This window comes from Carassius auratus, chromosome 4 (genome assembly GCF_003368295.1).
Source record: "Carassius auratus strain Wakin chromosome 4, ASM336829v1, whole genome shotgun sequence".
NCBI classification, from domain to species: Eukaryota; Metazoa; Chordata; class Actinopteri; order Cypriniformes; family Cyprinidae; genus Carassius; species Carassius auratus.
The window spans coordinates 16,782,166-16,801,583 of record NC_039246.1 but is presented as its reverse complement, the minus strand read 5'-3'; the positions used below and the strand labels follow the sequence as shown (position 1 = coordinate 16,801,583).

The following is a 19,418-nucleotide window of genomic DNA, read 5'->3' as shown; positions in this document are numbered from 1 at the left end:
TGAACCTTATCATAGTGGAATAATCTTCAGCAGAATTCCTCAAAATCAGAAAACCTTGATGACACAGCACTGATTTGAATACCTGAATCATAACATCATAACCATCTATACTAAGGCAAGTTCTACTATATTTAATTGGTAAATGTATCAGTAGTAGTGGTAGTAGTTTTGGCATTTAAGTATGTATTATTGATATTTAATTGTAATTTAGTACACACATTGGCATTTTTGCTATTTTACATTTAGTCATTTAATTTTAGTTTAGTACATTTATATATATATAGGTATTTGAATTACTTTGAATAAACTCACAAATGAATGCCTGTAAATGTCAGTAGAAAAGTATCAAAAGAATGAAGAGAATGAAGATTGTGATGTGGCTTCTTCTGAGGCCTTCATGGGGAAACCCACAACACGGTTCTTCTTTTGGCATCATTTTTCAAGTGCCCCACAGTCAACAAATGACAACAGTGGTTACCATGACAAAAATGAAGCTGTGAAGGAAGAAACCACGACCAGTACTAGGGGACTTCTCAGCAAATCTTAAATGTCACGTGTGAGAAAACCAGTTTTCTCTTAACATGGTGTCTTTCTGAATATTTGGTTTCAATATTATTTCCAGTAAACATGTTTGAAGAACAGGATATGCCATCTATATCATGATTAAAGGAAGCTGTGGTGTCTCATGCAAAATGATAAATACCACAGTAGGCCTAACATGTAAGAATTTATTGCGCATTATTAGTGCTTTAAAATATTATGATTATTATTATTTTATTTATTTTTTTCAGTTTTTCTTATCTAACCAAGGATTGTCAATCGTCATACAGGTAGTCCTTGACATGAGGACTTGGCATATAATAAAGGTTCAAAAACTGAAATGCTCTAGGGCTTGTACTGCAATTTTTAAAGATACCAGACTGGCTGCTAAACTAAGTGCTTCAGTGGACATAAGTTTGATGAAACTGCAGAGAGAGAAATGCTGGCGATGCAAGTTTGCTCCATTAGCATGAAAAAGAAAAAACAGAGGATTGCGCAATATTTTGCACAATCTGTCTAGTTATCTATTTCAGTGAATAAAAGAGCCTCAACCTGTTTCAAATAAGCAATAGTTATATGTTAACCAACTGACAAATGTTTAATTCATATTCATGGGAAAGCACTGCAGAATGCAGTAATCAGATTCAGATCTGAGATCGTACTTGGTTTCTACACACTGCGAATCAAACACAACGCCAGAATCGACGATAGAACGGACGACGTCATGGAAAAAATGACGTCAGGTTTAACTAGCCGCGGGGGAAGACTCGTCTGTGACTGTGGGCGGGGCGTACAACGCCGGCTCGCGCCGAAGCGTGTAGTTAAAATACACCACGACGCCTAACAAGTCATTTTACACTTAACCGCTCTCAGAAACATCTTTATAAATTAGGTTAATGCGCGCGGATGCTGTGCAGAGGGTGAGCCAAGCGTGATTGACATCTCATCTCAGCCAATCAGGATCCTCCTGCATGTCAGTGGCCGTCCTCCTGACGCGCGTCACATGTCTCAAGCGACGCGCGGCTGTGGGAGGGATTTCTCTGCAGATTGGAAGAGCTCGATAGACGGCAGAGTGAGTCTGAGGGAGACCGAGGGAGTGAGGGGGATCGCTGAGGCGCTGTTCGGAGAGCATTGTGAGTGTAATTTTACCGTTTCTCGCACGCTTGCTCGTGTTACTGCTGCGTTTCAAATGCACCATTTTTTTGCTTTCTCTCCGCTGACTGTCTGCATTCACCGCGGTGTCCGTTAGCTTGCGTTATTATCAGCTAGCCAAATTGGCTAGGCAACTCCTGCTAGTCGGTAGCAGGCAGAGAAAGGGGAAAGAAGGCAACCAGGCTGCTGTGCATTTTTAACCCACACCTGCCTATTGTCACTGCAGGGAAGGGGATGTGTGGTTAATCAATGGGGTTTTAATGTATCGCACCGTGTCGAGATGCAGGGATGATGTGTAGCGCACGCTGGAAAGTTGCTTTTGACATGTGAAGCTTGTGAAATGTGTGCGCACGCCGCGTTTCTACATCTAAGATCGCGCGACAGTGAATATTTTAGAAATACTACTAATAAAATGACATTATTTTATAATAAACTAAATATTTAATAAAATAATAAATGTGGCTTGGAGGTTAAACATCATTTAAAATATATAAATGTGCGTGGTTTTTGACGTTATTCCGGACAGGGTGACCCTAATGTTATTTTAACGGCCGTACATTTTTTGAAAGCCGCCGAATAGAAGGCTCGCGCTGTGACTGTTACAGATCCGTTGACTGTCATTAATTTGGTTTTTGCGATGAGAGCGTGAACTCTAGTGAAACTAACGCACTGTCTCTATGATTTTCTCTAACTCGAAGAGAGTTTATTATCGTACATGAACATTTTGGCGTTTAATGACAGTTCGTTCTTATGAAATGCTGTCAAACGAGCTAACTTGTTCCGTTAAGCGACCGTCTCTTGTCAGTTTAACTGTCGGTGACTTGTGACATTAGCCAGGGGATTTTTAAGGTTTTACCTAAAGTGTGTGTTTGAGTCGCGTTGGAAAGTTGGAGACCGCTTCAGTTTCGGGTGAGGTAAGATGTTGATCTGTTGTCATTATCAAGACTAAACAGTAACGTTACACCCTTTTTTGACAGGATTATTTGGGTTGAGACCGCTAGCAGGCTAAAGCCAAGCGTGAGGCTCTTCAGCTGTCAACTTGCTTTTCGAACCCATTACCTGCTTGTTCACTTATCGCATTTCGATGCGTATTTTACTACAACAGTTCAGACGGCGTTCAAAGCGCTTAAAAATGACACTTTTGTCATCTTTTACTCACCACTATGTTGTTCCAAACTCGCGTCACTTTCTTGTTAAGGGATGTTAGTCAAGAGTGACAGCCACAACCGCCATTCACTTTTATTGTAAGTTACGTTACTGACTGCCTTCCGTAACGTCGACGTTTTTGCAAAGAAAATACGGTTTGTAACAACATAATGGTGACTAAATTATTTTATTTAATTTTGGGTGAACTGTCTCTTTAAGCTTAGCGCGTTCGTGTCAACAGTTGTAGTATAGCGTCCTAATTCCTCCTGTCATGTGTGACTCGGCATGCGGACTGGAACAAGCACTGTGCGACACGTCAAATTTGCCTTCATCGAACTTGAAGGAGCAGATGTGCAAAACACAATGTACCCAACCTAATCGGCGGACTTATATTATCTGCTGTCTGCCTAATGTGTTGAGATTGAATATGGCACCTAGAATTTCTAGATCAACCCCGATGGGCGTTTAAATGGCGTGTCAGGTCTTTTACTCCTTGGCGTACATTATTCGCTGCCCTGTTGCTTCTTTTGCTAAAGCTTTTATAGCTCCTGATAATACCTCGCTGTATGACAGCAATGCTGAATTTGACCTTGAGTCTACAGTGTATATTCAACTTTATTTAAATAAATTCTTAAGGGTGTATTTGTAAGTTAACTTTTTTGATCTTCACAGAATGCTTTAGATGTACACTGACCTTTGACAGGTGTAGACTCAGGGTTTATTGAGATTTAAAGGGTTTAATTGAGATTTAAATGTCTTTGTAAGGAACATATGTTGTCATTGCAAAAATCATTCCTGAGAAAATCTCGAAGACAAATTTGGAGTAAATCCAGTTCAAAATCATGGTCATTGTACCTGCTGTGCGTCAAACTGTGTTAAAAGAGACAAGTGTTTTCTTATTACAGGATGGAAATGTGATTTTACCTAAGTATTTTTTTTATAATGATTTACCCCAACATTTAAATAAACTAACCTTTGGCACAAGTGAGCTTCAGAGGCCTTTGGACTGTTATACGCACAGGCATGGCCTAGTTGTATATCTGTTGATTTAATAACATTTTTTGACCTAGATATTAGTATGCAATAAAATATTGAGTTTAGCAGAATTGTTATTTATAGGCATTGTGAGAAGAGGATTGCATTCAAATGACAATTACGATTAGTCTTGTCATGCTTGTATTGTTATATTAGTGTTATATATTCCATGTTGTTTTTTTATATTGTTGATTGTTGATGGTTTTTATTAATATTTTGAATTAGGCTAGTTTTTCTATATTTTTCTTTTTCATTTGAATTTGTTCAGAGTTTAGGAATTTTGTGAAATTTTGACTAATATTTATTTCTTTAGTTATTCTGATACAAGAAGTTAAGCTAAATGACAAATTATAAATTTAAATAATTCAATTAAGGTTTATATTTATTAATATTATTTAATATAATGCAAAATGCACTTATTTTGTAAGATGCACATCCGCATGTGAGATTTTTGTTGTTGTTGGTCTTTAGCATATGTTTTGTTTAAATTTTACACTGTAAACCCAAATTATTTTATCATGGACAATGGCTGTACCTCCAGTAATGTCTTAACTATGGTTTGGTCAAACAAAGTGTACATGCTTTGGTGCAGAGCATGTAGTACCAAGCTGTAATGTTATATTATTATATTATATTAGTAAATGTGAATGTTTTCCATGCTGACTGGAATGGAAAGATGGTAACTTAGCCCCTCTCTCTAGTATTGTTTATGTAGAAGGCCACTGCTTTGGTGTCACATTATTCTGAGGTGACATTCAACCCCTTATAAGCTATTATAAACAGCTAAAATTAGAGTGCTTTGCTATTAAGTGCATTTGAATAATGTTGCAATTTAATTACTGCATAGCATCATGCTTGATGCTTTAATTAGTCGTCGATGAGAGAGATAAAATGGGCATCTTAGGGGCAAATGCATTTTCTGTTTGCAATCTAAATGAGTTTTGTAAATAAGAACAGTGTACAGTTATTTTCTCTGACCTCAAATGACGGGTAAATTACCACCTCCAAGTAGATGAATGATTGCTATTCAGACTCTGTTCTCATTAAAATTCGATTTGCATTCAGATTTATTATTTGATTTGATTCATTTGATTTGATGCTCAGTAAAAACAGTGAAATCCTATTTCGCTGCAAAGGAATGTGTGAGCAGTACTGTTTGACTGCGGCTTACAGGTGCTGTCTTTAAAAAGTGTGCATCTAAATATAAAACTCATAAAATTCAAGGCATTGATGTTTGTCTACAAAACTACCACTGGCTCTGCACCCCTTTACCTAAATGAATTACTTCAGACTTGTGTGCCCTCTAGAAGCTTGTGTTCTGCAAGTGAACGTCGCTTAATTTGCATCCCAAAGAAGCACAAAGTTACTTTTAAGAATTTGTAAATTTCGTATAAAAGAATGACCTGTCCAACTCTATCCCAGCAGCTTAGTCCTTTGCCATCTTCAAGAATCGGCTAAAAACACATCTCTTCCATCTTTATTTGACCCTCCTACTTTAGCACTCACTATTCTAATTCTATTCTTTAAAAAAAAAAAAAAAATATATATATATATATATATATATATATATATATATATATATATATATATATATTATATACAGGGTTCCCACGGGTCCTTAAAATCCTTGAAAGTTTGTGAATCTTTTTTTTTTTTTTCAAGGCCCTGGAAAGTTTTTGAAATAAACATACATTGATGCAGGTCCTTGAAAGTGCTTGAATTTATTTTTTCAAGAATTTAAGTTTTCTGAAAAAAAAATCCATATTATTCCATCTGGTCCGCTAATGTGTTATTTCGCCAACAATTCGTGGCCAGTGCATAGAAGCTTGCTTGATTTTTCATTAGTTACGCACATTTACGCGTTACGTTAAGTGTTTCGCGTGTGAGGTACTTTGTGTTGTACGTTGCCATGATGTTACAGTGACCATATTTCCTCTTTTTCCTGGACCTGTCATCTTTTTGGAACTAAAAAAATTTCTGAATCACCCAAAATGTCAGGAATTCAGCTTTTGCTTTCTACAGTCATTATTGCCTGCTCCCGTGATTTTTGTGTCCAATCCAAACATTCTAATATTGCATAATTTTCCCACTGTCAATATGTTGAGTATTTAAATCTCTTTTGAATCAGCCATCTCTCTCTCTTCAACCCGTGAACAGTCAAATCTGACTCCTGCAGCTCTTGTTCAATGCAGGGTTGCCATGTGAAACATTGTACATTCTGCCTATGATAAATCTGTGCTAGATGTTAAGTTTTGTGAAGGAGGGACACTTTTAAGGGGTCGCACACCGGACGAGAAGCGCAGCGCCGCATCGCGCCACGTCTTTAAAATTCGAACACATTATTCTCTATGAGTGTACACACACCGGCGGCGCCATTCGGCGTCTGTCCGCGGCGCCCAGCTACGACTCAAAACGCTGTTCAAATTCCTGCTGCGCCACAGAGCGCCATCTGCATAGTTTTATATTAAAAAACCCAGTTGTTATAAACTGAAACTAAAATACAGTACATTTGTTTCATTCAAATAAAACATTACAAAGTGTTTGGTTAGGTTTTCAGTCAGGCTGCACAGTTGCCTAGACAACAGATACAACAAAACAATAACAGACTTTATTATAACACAGATTCTTTTCATTAATTAACGTTCAAAACTCAGCTTTTATCAATTAAAATCATATATTTAAAATAATAATAATAGATGAAGTTAAAACTCACCCATCTTGCTGCGAAATTGAGCTCGCGCATATAGAATGTGCGTGTCCGGTGTGCGATACCTCGAGTTGTCCTACATGTGGCGCGACGCAGCGCTTCTCGTCCGGTGTGCGACCGCCTTTAGGGAGCTTTTTAGCGGTTTATGATCAATATCCATAACAGTGACTGTAAAATATGTATTTTATGTATGGAAATGACATTTTCAGTTTTGATATTTGGCATATGGTCATTGCACTACTTTGGGCACTACTTTAACCACCAAATAACCACACCCCAGCCCCCCGTCCTGCCCACACCCACTGTCCTCCTTTTGGAAAACTAAAATATGGTCACCCTACATGACGTTCATGCGTGCACAAAAGTACTAGGATGGTACCTCTGTTACACAGACACACCTGGAAATAAATGTTGAGTTGATTTGCTTGTTAAGAATGTAATCCCATGAGGCAAGAACTTCTGCTTACTTGAGCCTAAGCTCTTTTCAGTAAAATCCATGCAAAATTAATATCAGATAATTTTAGAATACAGTAGAGGATGAACCGAATATTCTTCAGTTTTATGCAAAACAGAAATACAACAAATAGATTATCAGATCACTGTCATATGGCCAAAATTTTATGAAAAAAAAAAAGAAGCTCGCTCTCACTTGAAATGTGTCCCCACATTAAGACCATGAATTTGAGGTAATTGAACCTGGTTTCATTTAAAAAATGAAAAAACAAAAACAAAAAACACCTATAACACTAGCTTAAGCAAATATAAATTCTTAAGCCTCCTCGTGCCCATTATCCCATCATGTATAATGGTTCAAGTCATCCCTGATTCAATGTGCAGTGTCAGACATGGAGGCAGGGGTCGGAGCTAATGTCTATCTTGTGTACTGTGCATGGCAATCGTAACAATCAAATTAAAGGTTCCCGTTTTTGAAAATCACTTCTTTAGATATGCTGTTTTAGGTCCTGGTGAGAACATGAAAGCATCAAGCTTTTAAGTATGTAGCTGTTTGAATGTAATACTGTTCCCACTGTGCTCATCTAACAAAGCAGAAGGTATAATTAGGGCCCTATGAAATCCGTTTTATTTTTTTCACCAAGTTCTGTGTTTTTAGCTGTAACTTTTCTAAATTGCTTTGTTTAATACGTTTTTAACAATCAAAACGTATATCTAATCAATTGAGTTTATAAATTATTATTTTTTAAATGGTAACAATGATAGAAATGTTTACTATTTTGGATTCATATTTAAATGGCAGCCTTTTTGTGGTTTAATTTTCACAGAGGCTGCATCTGAAATTGTATAAGTAATGAGCGACAGTTAAAAAAAAATGTTCTAGTTTTGATATGGTAGCATTAATTGAAATTTGAACCTACTATATTTGTCATGTTGTCATTGTCATGTGACCAGCATCACTTCCATTCACAAATCTTTTCCTGTGGCCTCAAGGGATAATAAAGGTAGCTTTCACATCTCTAATTTAGTTCATTTGGTCCAAACCAAGGGCAAACAATTATACATTGTAGCATTTTTAAGCATTTTTGGTTCCTTTTCACACCACACTAATTGCTTTGGTCCGAACCAGTTGAAACGAACCAAAATCCAATCACATGACAACGTCCACGTCACTCATTGGCCATGACGTATTTCCTAAACTGCTTTTCGATTGGTCAGAATTTACGTGCGGAAAATTCCAACATAAAAGGGAAAGCCAGCAAACAACACGGGGACAACACAACTATGGAGAGACAACTGCTCAGGCTGGTTTTGTCCCTGGCCATAATCTCTTACATTGTTTGTATACACCACAATATGCAAACAATACATTTCTATAATGAAGTGTGGATGCGGCTTGAAAACAACATTCTAATGCACTGCAAACGGCATGCTCTTAACTTAAAGCGGAGGCGTGCATTAATTCTTCTTAACTCTGACATGCTCATGGTCATCAGACCAATTTTCTATGAGGCTCCGCACCTCCTCACTACTCCAAGTTTGTCCACGAGCTGCCATGCTAAAGTGCAAACTGTCAACAAACACTTCATCATCCCATAATGCAGAGCGCAGCTGGTTTAGTCCAAAAATTATCAGTACTTTTTTCAGTTGGGTCTGTTCGAGGTCAGATCACGTTCTCACCACAAACGGACCGCTCCAGAGTTCGTTTGTTTGGTCCGCCTTTGGTGCGCAACCGAGTGCGATTACTGCTTTCACTGCTGGAGGCCTTTTGCCTACTGTTTTATGAATATATGAATACAGTGAATTTGTACATGATACCACTTTGTTTTTGCTTACTTTTTAGTAGACTAGTATGTAGGGATGGGTACCGAGAACCAGTATTTATTTGGACCATTACATAATTGGGTCGATACCGGAATACCTATAAGCTTCAGGACAAACAATACAGTTATTGATACTTGCATTGTTTTATCTCCGTACACTTCAATGTTAACGACGAATTAGAAGCTGCTGCTTGTCATTTCCCTGCACTGAAATATGTGGGCGACGTTTGCTCGACGTGCGTGTGATATCCAGCACAAATGCTCTGTGCGTGTGTGCGTACTTGCAGGCAGTAATCATGGCATGAGTGAAGCGTTCAAAAGTGTGGGGTATCATTACAAAACTAAGTAACGAACACTAGTAATATAATGAAACATTTACTAACAAAACACAATATACCTCAAATACCTCAAGCAATGTGCTGTATTATGTCTCGCGGCTCTAGCTCCAATTGCAACTCACGAGAGATATTCACATCAAATGTTGATCCAGCGGCAGAGTTACACTCACGAGAAACTACTTATTTGCAATCACAAAAGTACATTATTTGCGTGTGCTTAAGGCCTTGCCAGTAAAACATAACAGCACCTGATTATTTAGTTACTGTCAAAAACACTCAATGTTTACATATAAACACCGTTAATTATGTATGAAGTGAAAGTAAACAGGCAAGAGAGAAATGGGTTTGTGCTTCTCTTAAAGGGACAGTACTAAACATACTTTAAAGAGAAAAATAACTTGCTGATCTTGACTGAAGAACCTTAATACAGTTGCTAAAATTCAGCAGTAATAAAATAACTTTTCAACAACTTCAATCCAAATTGTATCGATAACAGTATCGGTAAGCACTGTCGGTATCAAAATGTAAACGATACCCATCCCTACTAGTATGCAATTTTGGATGCAGCAAGACACTAGTCCATGTCATGATTTTATTCTACAGCTCTAATTTTCATTTATTCATCCTTAAATTCTGTGAAATTCTGTCATACCATGAATTCCATTTTTATGACTGTATTCTGTGTTTTTTGCATTACAGAAATCGAAACTTCCTAGGAATATGAGGTGTTATTTTTCAGCATGATGGATAGGTGTTGTTAAATGGGCTTTTTTTTGGAGGTGTCATTCAGGTTCTTGAGGAGTTGTGCTTTGTATGGTTGAGTGGGTGGCCTGATGGCTGCTGTGAGTTGGCAGGATCAGTGTCTGAGGGTATAGTAGAAGTGCCCAGTTGGTGGTGTGAAGTGGCCTTAAGTGCACTGAGCCATGTAGCATGAGTAAGGCGGGGCGTCTCTGCATTGTACCCTCCACATAGAAATGGCCTGAACCATTTCAGCAACAGCCAGTTAGGGGGGATGTGGTGTGGGCAGTCGGAGGCTGCTAAAAATACCCCATTACCGACAGCTCCACTGCAGAGGGATCCCTGGAATCGCTGCCCTTGACTAGATTGAACTTGGCTTGCACAGTATAGGGTCTCCAATTGCCAACCAAGACCGAAAGGGTTTTCCTTGAGGTTTTCTTGGAGCTGCACTTCTACTGCTTTCCAGTGCATTGCATTCTGTCATAGTGGAGCTCTCAGACCACATGTAGGCCTGTATGTTTATTCACAGGTGCTTAGAAAAATGTATAGTTTTTAGGGAGAATTGAATGGTGGCAAAATGCATGAAATTACACACTACCATAAATGCCTGCTGCTTTGTATGAAAGACCATAAAAGTATATGATGTAATGCTTAAATTATTAGTCTGAAGGCAGGTGGGTGCAATCCACAGGCGCTGGTCCAAAACTGACCTCTAGCTTTGTACGGCAAGGGTTAACATTACTGTTGCTCAACCATACTGCGGTAGCTGTTAGTTTGAAGATCCAATCACAATGATTTTCCACTGTTGTGACATGTGACCAGCTCTGCAACCTGAAACTTTCACGGTACTGCAAAGATTTGGCACTTCCCTCATCGTGGTCGAGCAGCCACTCATAGATGATAACTTGGAGAAAATAAGCTTAACTGTGCCGGACAGAGGTTATCTTGGTTGAATCTTGCATGCATTCTGTTATTTACAGTCTCATCTCTTTCTGAACTGTCAAAATGAACCATGATGATAAAATGTATACCACAGCTGCTTGAAATGACCGTCATTTCAGGATGTTCTGCTTTAAACCAGACACATTTTAGGAACAGTTGTTTCCTCAAGAGGGAGGAGCACAGTAAGCTGCTGCAGTGTGAAGCTGTTTGGCGTTTCCCTTTTCACTTCCAATTTTAATAAACGAGAAAACCGAGCTTGTTGACTTTGACATACTTGAGACTTTATTTGCAAATGCTTATGATGTCTTCTATTTTCTCTTAATTTTGACTGCAATGTTCATGACAGGAGAAGTTGATTGCCCAACTGGTAGCCTTTTACAGAGTAGCATGCTGTTTTACGCTCTGCATGTACTGCTGCAAGTAAACCAGTCCTGGAGGGGCTACTACCCTTTTTACTTCTGCTTACAGAGAGAAAGCTTTCTGAACAACAATATTCAAAATTTCACAAACAAATGCTTTTGACCTCTCTTGTCTGTTCAGATTATCACTGCTGCTGATCTGGTGGGTACATTTCTTGATTATATTTATATTATATTGAAATCTTGCTGATAAAGGCAAGCATAGTGAATGTACTATCAGCCATTGTAGCTATTGAAATAGTCCCAAAGAAACTGTGAAGTCTGATTAGTATGTTATTTGGTTTGAGGGCATGGTATTGATATGGAACTTTCTCTTCTGTTTGTGTACATGAAAATATGGAACATCATAGATGAACTTTGTCCAAGCAGTCCAAGGTCTCATGGGGCGTATTTACACCGTCATTTACAGTGTCACTTCAAGTGTAGTCATTGAATTTGTACATTTGGCAGGTTCTTTTATCCAAAACAATTTGAATTGCATTAAATATACTGTTGATCATTTTATACTTTCCCTGGGAATCAAACTTACTACCTTGGGACACTTTTTCTTATGGAGATGCCTGGGAAAGATTGCCCAATAAACCTGAATTAACCTTACATTTTAGAGCCTGGTGCAACAGTTATTAATAATATTAATGCTGTTTTAGAAGTGAAATCTAGATATCAACTCTTAAAATACTCCTTTCAGTTGTGTTCTATTCCATAAGTTTCCAGATTCAAAGCATTTTCATGTTACTTGAAAAAGCAACATATAATGTTGGGAAAAGGCTTTTTAGTCTCTCACATAGTTAAGATGGCAGGTCAGTTCCCACGCTACTTCTCAAAAAAGCCCACATAGTTCTGCCTGTAAAAGTGGGTAGCATGTCACCTTGAAACTCAGCCAGTGAGTTTGTTCTTACTATTTCCAGGCATGATGGAGAGTGTTCCAAACTTAAGGTGTCTGTTGATGTTTTATTTGAGTCAATATGCATATCTGTGTACATTTGGGTTTCGCTTTTGTACACATTCAGCAATAATAACACAATTTCTATTATTATTATTATTATAAATAATAATAAAGCTTTCCCTTCTCTTTTTTTGTAGGTCTCCTTGGGCTGATTGTGTGAGGTTTCGTTCACAATGAAAGCAACGCCACAGGCTGAGGGGAATGGCTTGTGAATTATCCCAGTCCTGCCACCTGCAGTCGGGCATCCTCCTCCTCCTCTGAAGGAGGTCAGCTGTTTATGGGAACTACTGGCATTGGTCTCCTGAGGATATAGCTCTCATTTTTGGGACGCCATTTTTCCACCCTTGCTGAGACACGGTGTAGTCAGGAGACATGGCTAACAACTCATACAGCGGGGTGAAGAACTCTGTGGCTGAGCCCAATCACGATGGAGAGTTTGGCTGCTCACTTAAAGAGCTGCGCTCTCTCATGGAACTGCGAGGGGCTGAAGGATTACACAAAATCCAGGAATCTTATGGGGACGTTAATGGACTTTGCAACAGACTGAAAACATCGCCCGTAGATGGTACATAATCATTATCTTGCACTTGCTTTGCTTTGCAGAAATCGAAATGCAGTTCCAGGAGGTAAAGTGGAGGAAGCACCGACTCTTTGGATGGTTTTAATCAGCATTGTTGTGTCGCAATCTAAACATATAGCTGTTAGCAGTAGCAGTAGTGAGCAGGTGCATTTTAGTGCATATACAGTGTATTTGGACGATCGCTTGCCCTGTTGCTGCTGCTCTGGCAACACATGGACAGGGTGTTGATATTAGGGCTGGGATGATAAATTGATGCAGAAGCGATTCGTGTATCGATTCTCAGATTTTCAGAATGCATCAAGATTCCTCTGGAATTGATTGTGAGCTTATATTTTAACAGCAGATGGCGCTGTAATCTAATTTTTATCCACACACAAATGCTAATGAAGAAGAGTGCTAAAGAGAGCTTGTTCATTCGGCCGAGACATGTAATTTCACCTCCGCTTAGAATGCTTTTATGACACGAGATTAATGTAAACTGCCCACTGTGAACACCTTTGTAATTCGCTTCAACCTTTTAGAATTTTATTATCTATTATTTTAGGTTCAAATGTGTGTAAGGATTTGGAAACAAACTGCTGTTTCTAAAGCATGCAGTGCCATCTGCTGTTCAAAACCAAGCTCCGAATCGATTCAAGAAAGAATTGCGATTAGGGCTGGGACAACGCGTCGAGGTCATCGATGACATCGACGCAAAATATGCGCATCGATTCGTCGACCTGTTTTAATTTCTCTAAAAAACATTTGCAAAATGTTTACCTTATGTGCGCTAAATATAGGCGATGGCCGGATCAACATTCTGTTCAACGTTATATAACCAATCCAGGGTTTTTTCTGCATTGATCTTTTTTTTTTTGGCGGCTGTCAAAGCCTTATTTGACAGGGCGCGTACGAGAGAGAGCCCCGGCTGCGCGCTCACACTCACAGTCTTCAAACAACACGAGCGCTTCTTGCTCTCTCTCTCTCCCTTGTGGATATTAATCAAAATCATTAAACACGATAGAAAAAGGGCGAAACACCAAAGTTTCACACGCGCTCGCGCACTCACAGTCTTCAAACTACACGAGCGATGTCTTGCTCTCTCTCTCTCTCTCTCTCTCTCTCTCTCTCCCCCTCGTGCATATTAACCAAATCATTAGACACGATAGAAAAAGGGCGGAAAGCCAAAGTCTCATGTGGAGCATTCTGAGATTTTTTTTTTTCTTCTCCATGACAGGCTGCTGGCTCCCACTGTTAATTTTTATTTATTTATTTATTTATTTGTTTATTTATTTATTTTTGGAAAAACGCTCTCTGTATTAGCTTAAAGCCCTCAAGTTTACATTGGTTACTGTATTCTTTCAATTGCTGTAAACAAGTATTTTGGGTGACCTTTTTTATTGAATACTAGACATCAAGTTCTTGTCATTTTCATCTGAAATAACTTTTTTTCAGTAAGCTAGGCCCTATGTGTTCAGTAAGCTTGTTTCAGTAAGCTATGTGTTTTCAAGGCTTCAAGGTTTTATTGAATGCTATCTCTATACAAGTGCAAAGTAATGCATTCTTAGTCAGTCTTTTATTTTGTAAATTTAAGAGCAATAAACGTATATTGTAATGTTAAGGAATTCATGTTTTTTTCATTCAGATATGTAAATCAACATGTATAAATTGTTAGTAGTCAATTAAAAAATTAATTAATCAATGCATCGGAAAAATAATCGCTAGATTAATCATTTAAAAAATAATCGTTTATCCCAGCCCTAATCGCGATGCATTTGGAAAATCTCAGAATCTATTTATTTTCCCAGCCCTAGTTAATATCTCAGACAATTGAGACTAGGGTTGTAACGATGTACTGGTATGACGGTTTATCATGGTTTGAAAGTGCACAGTTATTATACCGTAAACACATCTACGTAAAAAAAAAACTCACCAGCGCATATATAACTTATTTCCACTCGGCTGCTTCAGTCTGCATTCACTCCGCTGCATAAAAGCACATACAGAAGAGAAAATGACAGAGACCGAGATTATATCTAAGCTCCATGCTGCCAGAAAACTTTGAACATAGAATTTACAGTATAATGAGGATATCATGTAAAACACGCAATCTGATGATTGCTTGTTTTGATTTGGATAAATCAAAAGTAGATATGATAAGTGTCTGAAGCACGAAGAGACCCTGGACCCTTTTCGCAAGACTGTGATGACACGTTAACGGTCCTCAGCGTCGTAAATAGTTTTTCTTTTTTTTTTTGGTATGTATGTACATTTTATGACACTATTCTTTGTATTTTATCACCTTTGCATCAAATTACAAAAAAAAAGTTAACGCTAATGCGAGGGTGTTACTAATGCAGCGTATATGGAAGGGATGGTAAACTCTCTTCTAAATACCATTATCAGGCTCTCAATTTTTTTCTTTTTATTGAAAGTCACGAAAACATTATCGTGGAGTTTTTCTTTTGCCATTTGAGCAAATGGGAATGCAAAAAATATATTTGTGGTACTCTCCCATTGACTGATCTTAAAGTTAACCCAACTATGATGACTTGCTGCTGAGAAACCTGAAAATTTGAAAAGGGTCCATGGTGTTTTCAGTGTCTACATAAACATGAACATCAGCAGAGCTGCTCTGAGAGAAAACTTAAACATTTCTTAGTTTTATTTGAGACAAAACACTGAAACTGCGACAACTCGTCAAAATAAAAGTTAGATTTTACTTGAAATTAACAAATATATCTGCATTGTACAATGTAATTCAAAGTAATAATGATAACAATAATTATATTCTTTATAATAATGAATTAAAAAACAATTAAGGAATATCATATTTGTCCATCTTTTAACTTCGTATACCTCTTGTGCAGAAATATGCCAAAAATAAGTTTATTTTACTTGATGACATTTTAAAACATTATATATATATATATATATATATATATATATATATGTAGCAAGGTGTAAAGCGTTATTTTTTTAAATCGTTTTTTAAAATGAAATGATTAATTTTTTAAAAAGGGAGTATTCAACACGTTCATTAAAATGGTTTCAAGTTTGTTGTAATAAAGGACTTGTTTACTCAAATAACTTGTTCTTATTCTTTTAAGAGTCATTGTTATGGATTAGAATTATTGTTTGATATATATACCGCGATACTGTGAAACCGTGATATTTTCTTAGACTATTATCATACTGTGAAAATCTCATACTGTTACAACCCTAAATTGAGACCTAGGGCTGTTTTCCTTTCTAACTGGTTAGACTTCGTAGAGAATATCCTAAATATAGCCTGTGTGCATTGTCGGTGTGTTTGCCAATTGAAATAAAAATGTCAAACACATGTGTTTACATCCCATCTTACAGTCTGTGGAACTGCGGTTACAACAGGGACGTTACAGCCTTTATTAGACACTCTCTCTTTGTCCATCTTTTTGTACTCACGCTTTCTTTTATGTCTCTAGGGCTGCAACTAACGACAACTTTAATTTTTTTTATTTATAAAGTATATCAGAAATATGCACTCTGTGAACCATTTTAAGTAACATAACACCTGCTGTTAAGATGCACTCAATTAACTTTGAATTTATAACATTTACCAGTAATATATCTGCAATATAACAGCATGCACTTATTAAACATCAGAAGCAATCTGTCGGAGCACCTGACTCCACATGCAGCCATATGCTTATGACTATTTTTGAACCATTTAATATCAAATCCTTCAATTCATGGACAGCTTGGTCCATGAACATGTTCCTCCCAGTTAAAAGTCTAAAGTGGCATCATTGACACATTCTCCGTGTCACATCAATTGAAATGATCGATTCTTGTCATTGTTTTTTTTAATTGTGTACTTGGTTGTTGCAGCCAACTTTACTCTCGGTTTGCTATTTCACACATTCTTTTGCTTTCTTTCATCAGAAGGGGTGTGTGTGCAGGTATATAGTCTTTAGGGTAAGATTGAGAAAAGTGCAGAGTCAGTGTGCAGCCCACAGCTGCAGCTCCATTGGTTTATTACCTCTCTGTAGACATTAGGTTTAATCGCTGGCCTGACCCAGATTGAACTCTTGGGGGATGGGATTTTAGGTTTGATCCCAGATTAAAACGGCACCATGTCCATAGCAATTTTCTACAGGCTCTTTGATATGCAATTCTCTCGTGCGTGAACACACAAGGGCTGGAGACCAATATTTCATTGTGCCTGCTAGGGGCTTCTGGCCAGTGTTTCCATGAGAATACTTCACTTATCTATTAACATGCAGGCTTGATCAGCACTAATGCGTTTTTGGTATTTGAAAGTCAGAAAGTAGAAAACATTCCTGATGGAGCGATCCTAAGGGACCAGCCCTCTAGTATTGGTTTCTTGACCCTTAATTAGTTTTGCTTTGAAAGAAAATGTGAAAAAAGGATGCTTGCTAGGATGTTCTGGTTGGTTACTATTCCAAGTTTGATATTCTGGTAGACGGGGCTCAGGCTGCTCTTTCACTCTAAATCTATGCCCTATTATTGCCAATTGCTTAGAAAAGTAATCACATTTGAGGTATCATTCATGCCCGTACCACAAAATATTTCTTTATGAACAATAATAGTGATGTAGCTCCTAGGTTTTAAACGTGTCGGACACTTGGCATCATGAATATGTTTGGCAGAGCCCCAAAATCGATCTTTCAGTCTTAATAATAAGGTAATTCAACATGTCTGCTATGTACAGCATGTTTGGATGCTTATATGTAGTGTCACCTGCCCCGTCCTGCCCTCACAAGGTCTGACTTTTATTAGCAGGCGATGAAATACTGAGTGATTGAAACCAAAGCTTACACTGCTGTCTGCAATCCAGAGCTATACCTTTGTCATGGTGTCAGTGGAAACTATAGCGTCAGTTCACAGCTCATATAATGGGGTCACACTGATAGCATCGATATGACTTCTAAAAATGTGTATTGTTTCCTGAATAGACTGTCTGAAACTTGGCCCTTGCTGTGCCCGAGCTTTGTATACCGTGTGAATTGTGAATTAGTCATAGAATAATAGTCTAAGAATTTTCCCCCTATATATTCTATTCAGTGGCCAGACTGATAGAGGGTCCTGTCACCTAGCCATTCTTGCTACACGGCACATGTCTAACTGAGATTGGCGCCCCACAGCGATTCACCAGTTTAGCTGTGCCCTGTTCCCTCCGCTTCACAGTAGCACACTGGCAGGCAGCCCTGCTGTCATGACACGTTTCACAGCTTAATCAGATCACTCAGCTTTGCTATAGGAAATTAAGCAGTCATTCAAGATTACAAGAGCTTTGACAATTGAAATGGGATTTCTAATTAGTAAGTAGGCCATTTCTCAATTTCGTAGCAAAGCCATCACTAATCTTTCTACTCTTTCGAATTTAACTAGTTACTTTTTACCTCTCTTTTGGGTTCACTGTAAATCCCGACGATCTTCTCGTTTTATTCGGGTTGCATCTTTTGGTGTATTTATGCTAGCCGGTTCCACAAATCTGTTGTATTACACAGTTTGCATGTGTGGACACGAGGGAATGTCTACTCCAAATTAAAGGCGAATGCTCTAGATTCGTTTTAACTGATGGGATTTTTAACTGAAAGTGCTCCTAGTTTCCATGACCCAGCCTCTCTCACGGACCCTGAGGATAAACATTCCTGGGGCATTAAGAGTATAAAAAATGAGTTTTAAATTCAGATTCGCTAAATGGTTTAATTAGAAGTCATTTTTAAAGGATGTATCAGAAAAGACTACTTAAACTTCTTAAATCAGGTGGGAGGTAATGTTTGTAAGGTATACAACCTGCAGTACTTGTACTATGTATGACTTGGGCTCTGACACATAAGTGTGTTAAAGGTGAAGTGAGGGTGTTTTTTGTAGTATTATCTTCTCTCCTTTTCATTTGTAGGTTGATTTCTATGAAAAGTTTGAACTCTGAGGCACATAACAACACCTCAGCATTAGCTCAAACAATATTGGAAGTTAGAAACTGAATTGTATTGAACAGTAGTTCTCAATGGCAGTCGCCACATTTGGTCTAGAGGCACAGACATTACACACTTCAGCTTTAAGTGTGGCTGCACCTGTCAGTAATATCTTATTAATATTACTGTCTCTTAAACACTTCCTAAAGGTATTTATGAATGAGATCTTAGTAAAAAAAATTAATATTGCAACTAAAATGTAACCAGCATGCTACATAATCAGAGCTAAGTGGAACGTTGTGTTTGTGAGATCAAATTCTCAGCAATGGCTTTGTAGATGTGGTTTTCGTCTGTATATTGAATGGATTGATGAGCATAGTTATTTATTAATTAATGTTTTCTCTTGCCTTGTCTAGCTTGTTAAATATTTATCAGATGCTCTGTTAGTACTGTGCCCTCTTTTTCTTTTATGGATTAACGCATTAGAGATTAGTGAAAAATAATTATTTTCAATAGAGGCCCGTGTATTTTTGTTGTTTTTAAAGTCTTCGGTGCAAACACAATGGTACGTCTGCTCTCAGTGAAGTAGCATGCAAATGAATAATTAGCTGGGTAAATGCCCACGTTTGGCTGGTCTTAGAAGGGGTTTTCCCCCCTCTTCTGTTGAATTGAATCTTCCCCTCAGTGATGTTTACG

The 19,418-nt window shown here is 37.9% G+C and overlaps 1 protein-coding gene across 3 annotated transcripts in view; it reads left to right on the top strand.

Moving 5' to 3' along the window:
- Positions 1 to 1,536: 1,536 nt before the first annotated feature.
- Positions 1,537 to 19,418, top strand: part of LOC113060797 (plasma membrane calcium-transporting ATPase 1-like) — a 35,034-nt gene continuing 17,152 nt past the window's right edge. For 2 of the 3 annotated variants that reach the window (XM_026230010.1, XM_026229998.1), the window contains exons 1-2: positions 1,537 to 1,673; positions 12,377 to 12,804. In XM_026230010.1, coding sequence (XP_026085795.1) covers positions 12,612 to 12,804 — 193 coding nt within the window. In that variant the 5' untranslated portion in view covers positions 1,537 to 1,673; positions 12,377 to 12,611. Of the gene's footprint in view, positions 1,674 to 12,376; positions 12,805 to 19,418 lie in introns of those variants that run through there. The other variant, XM_026230005.1, reaches the window with a different exon arrangement.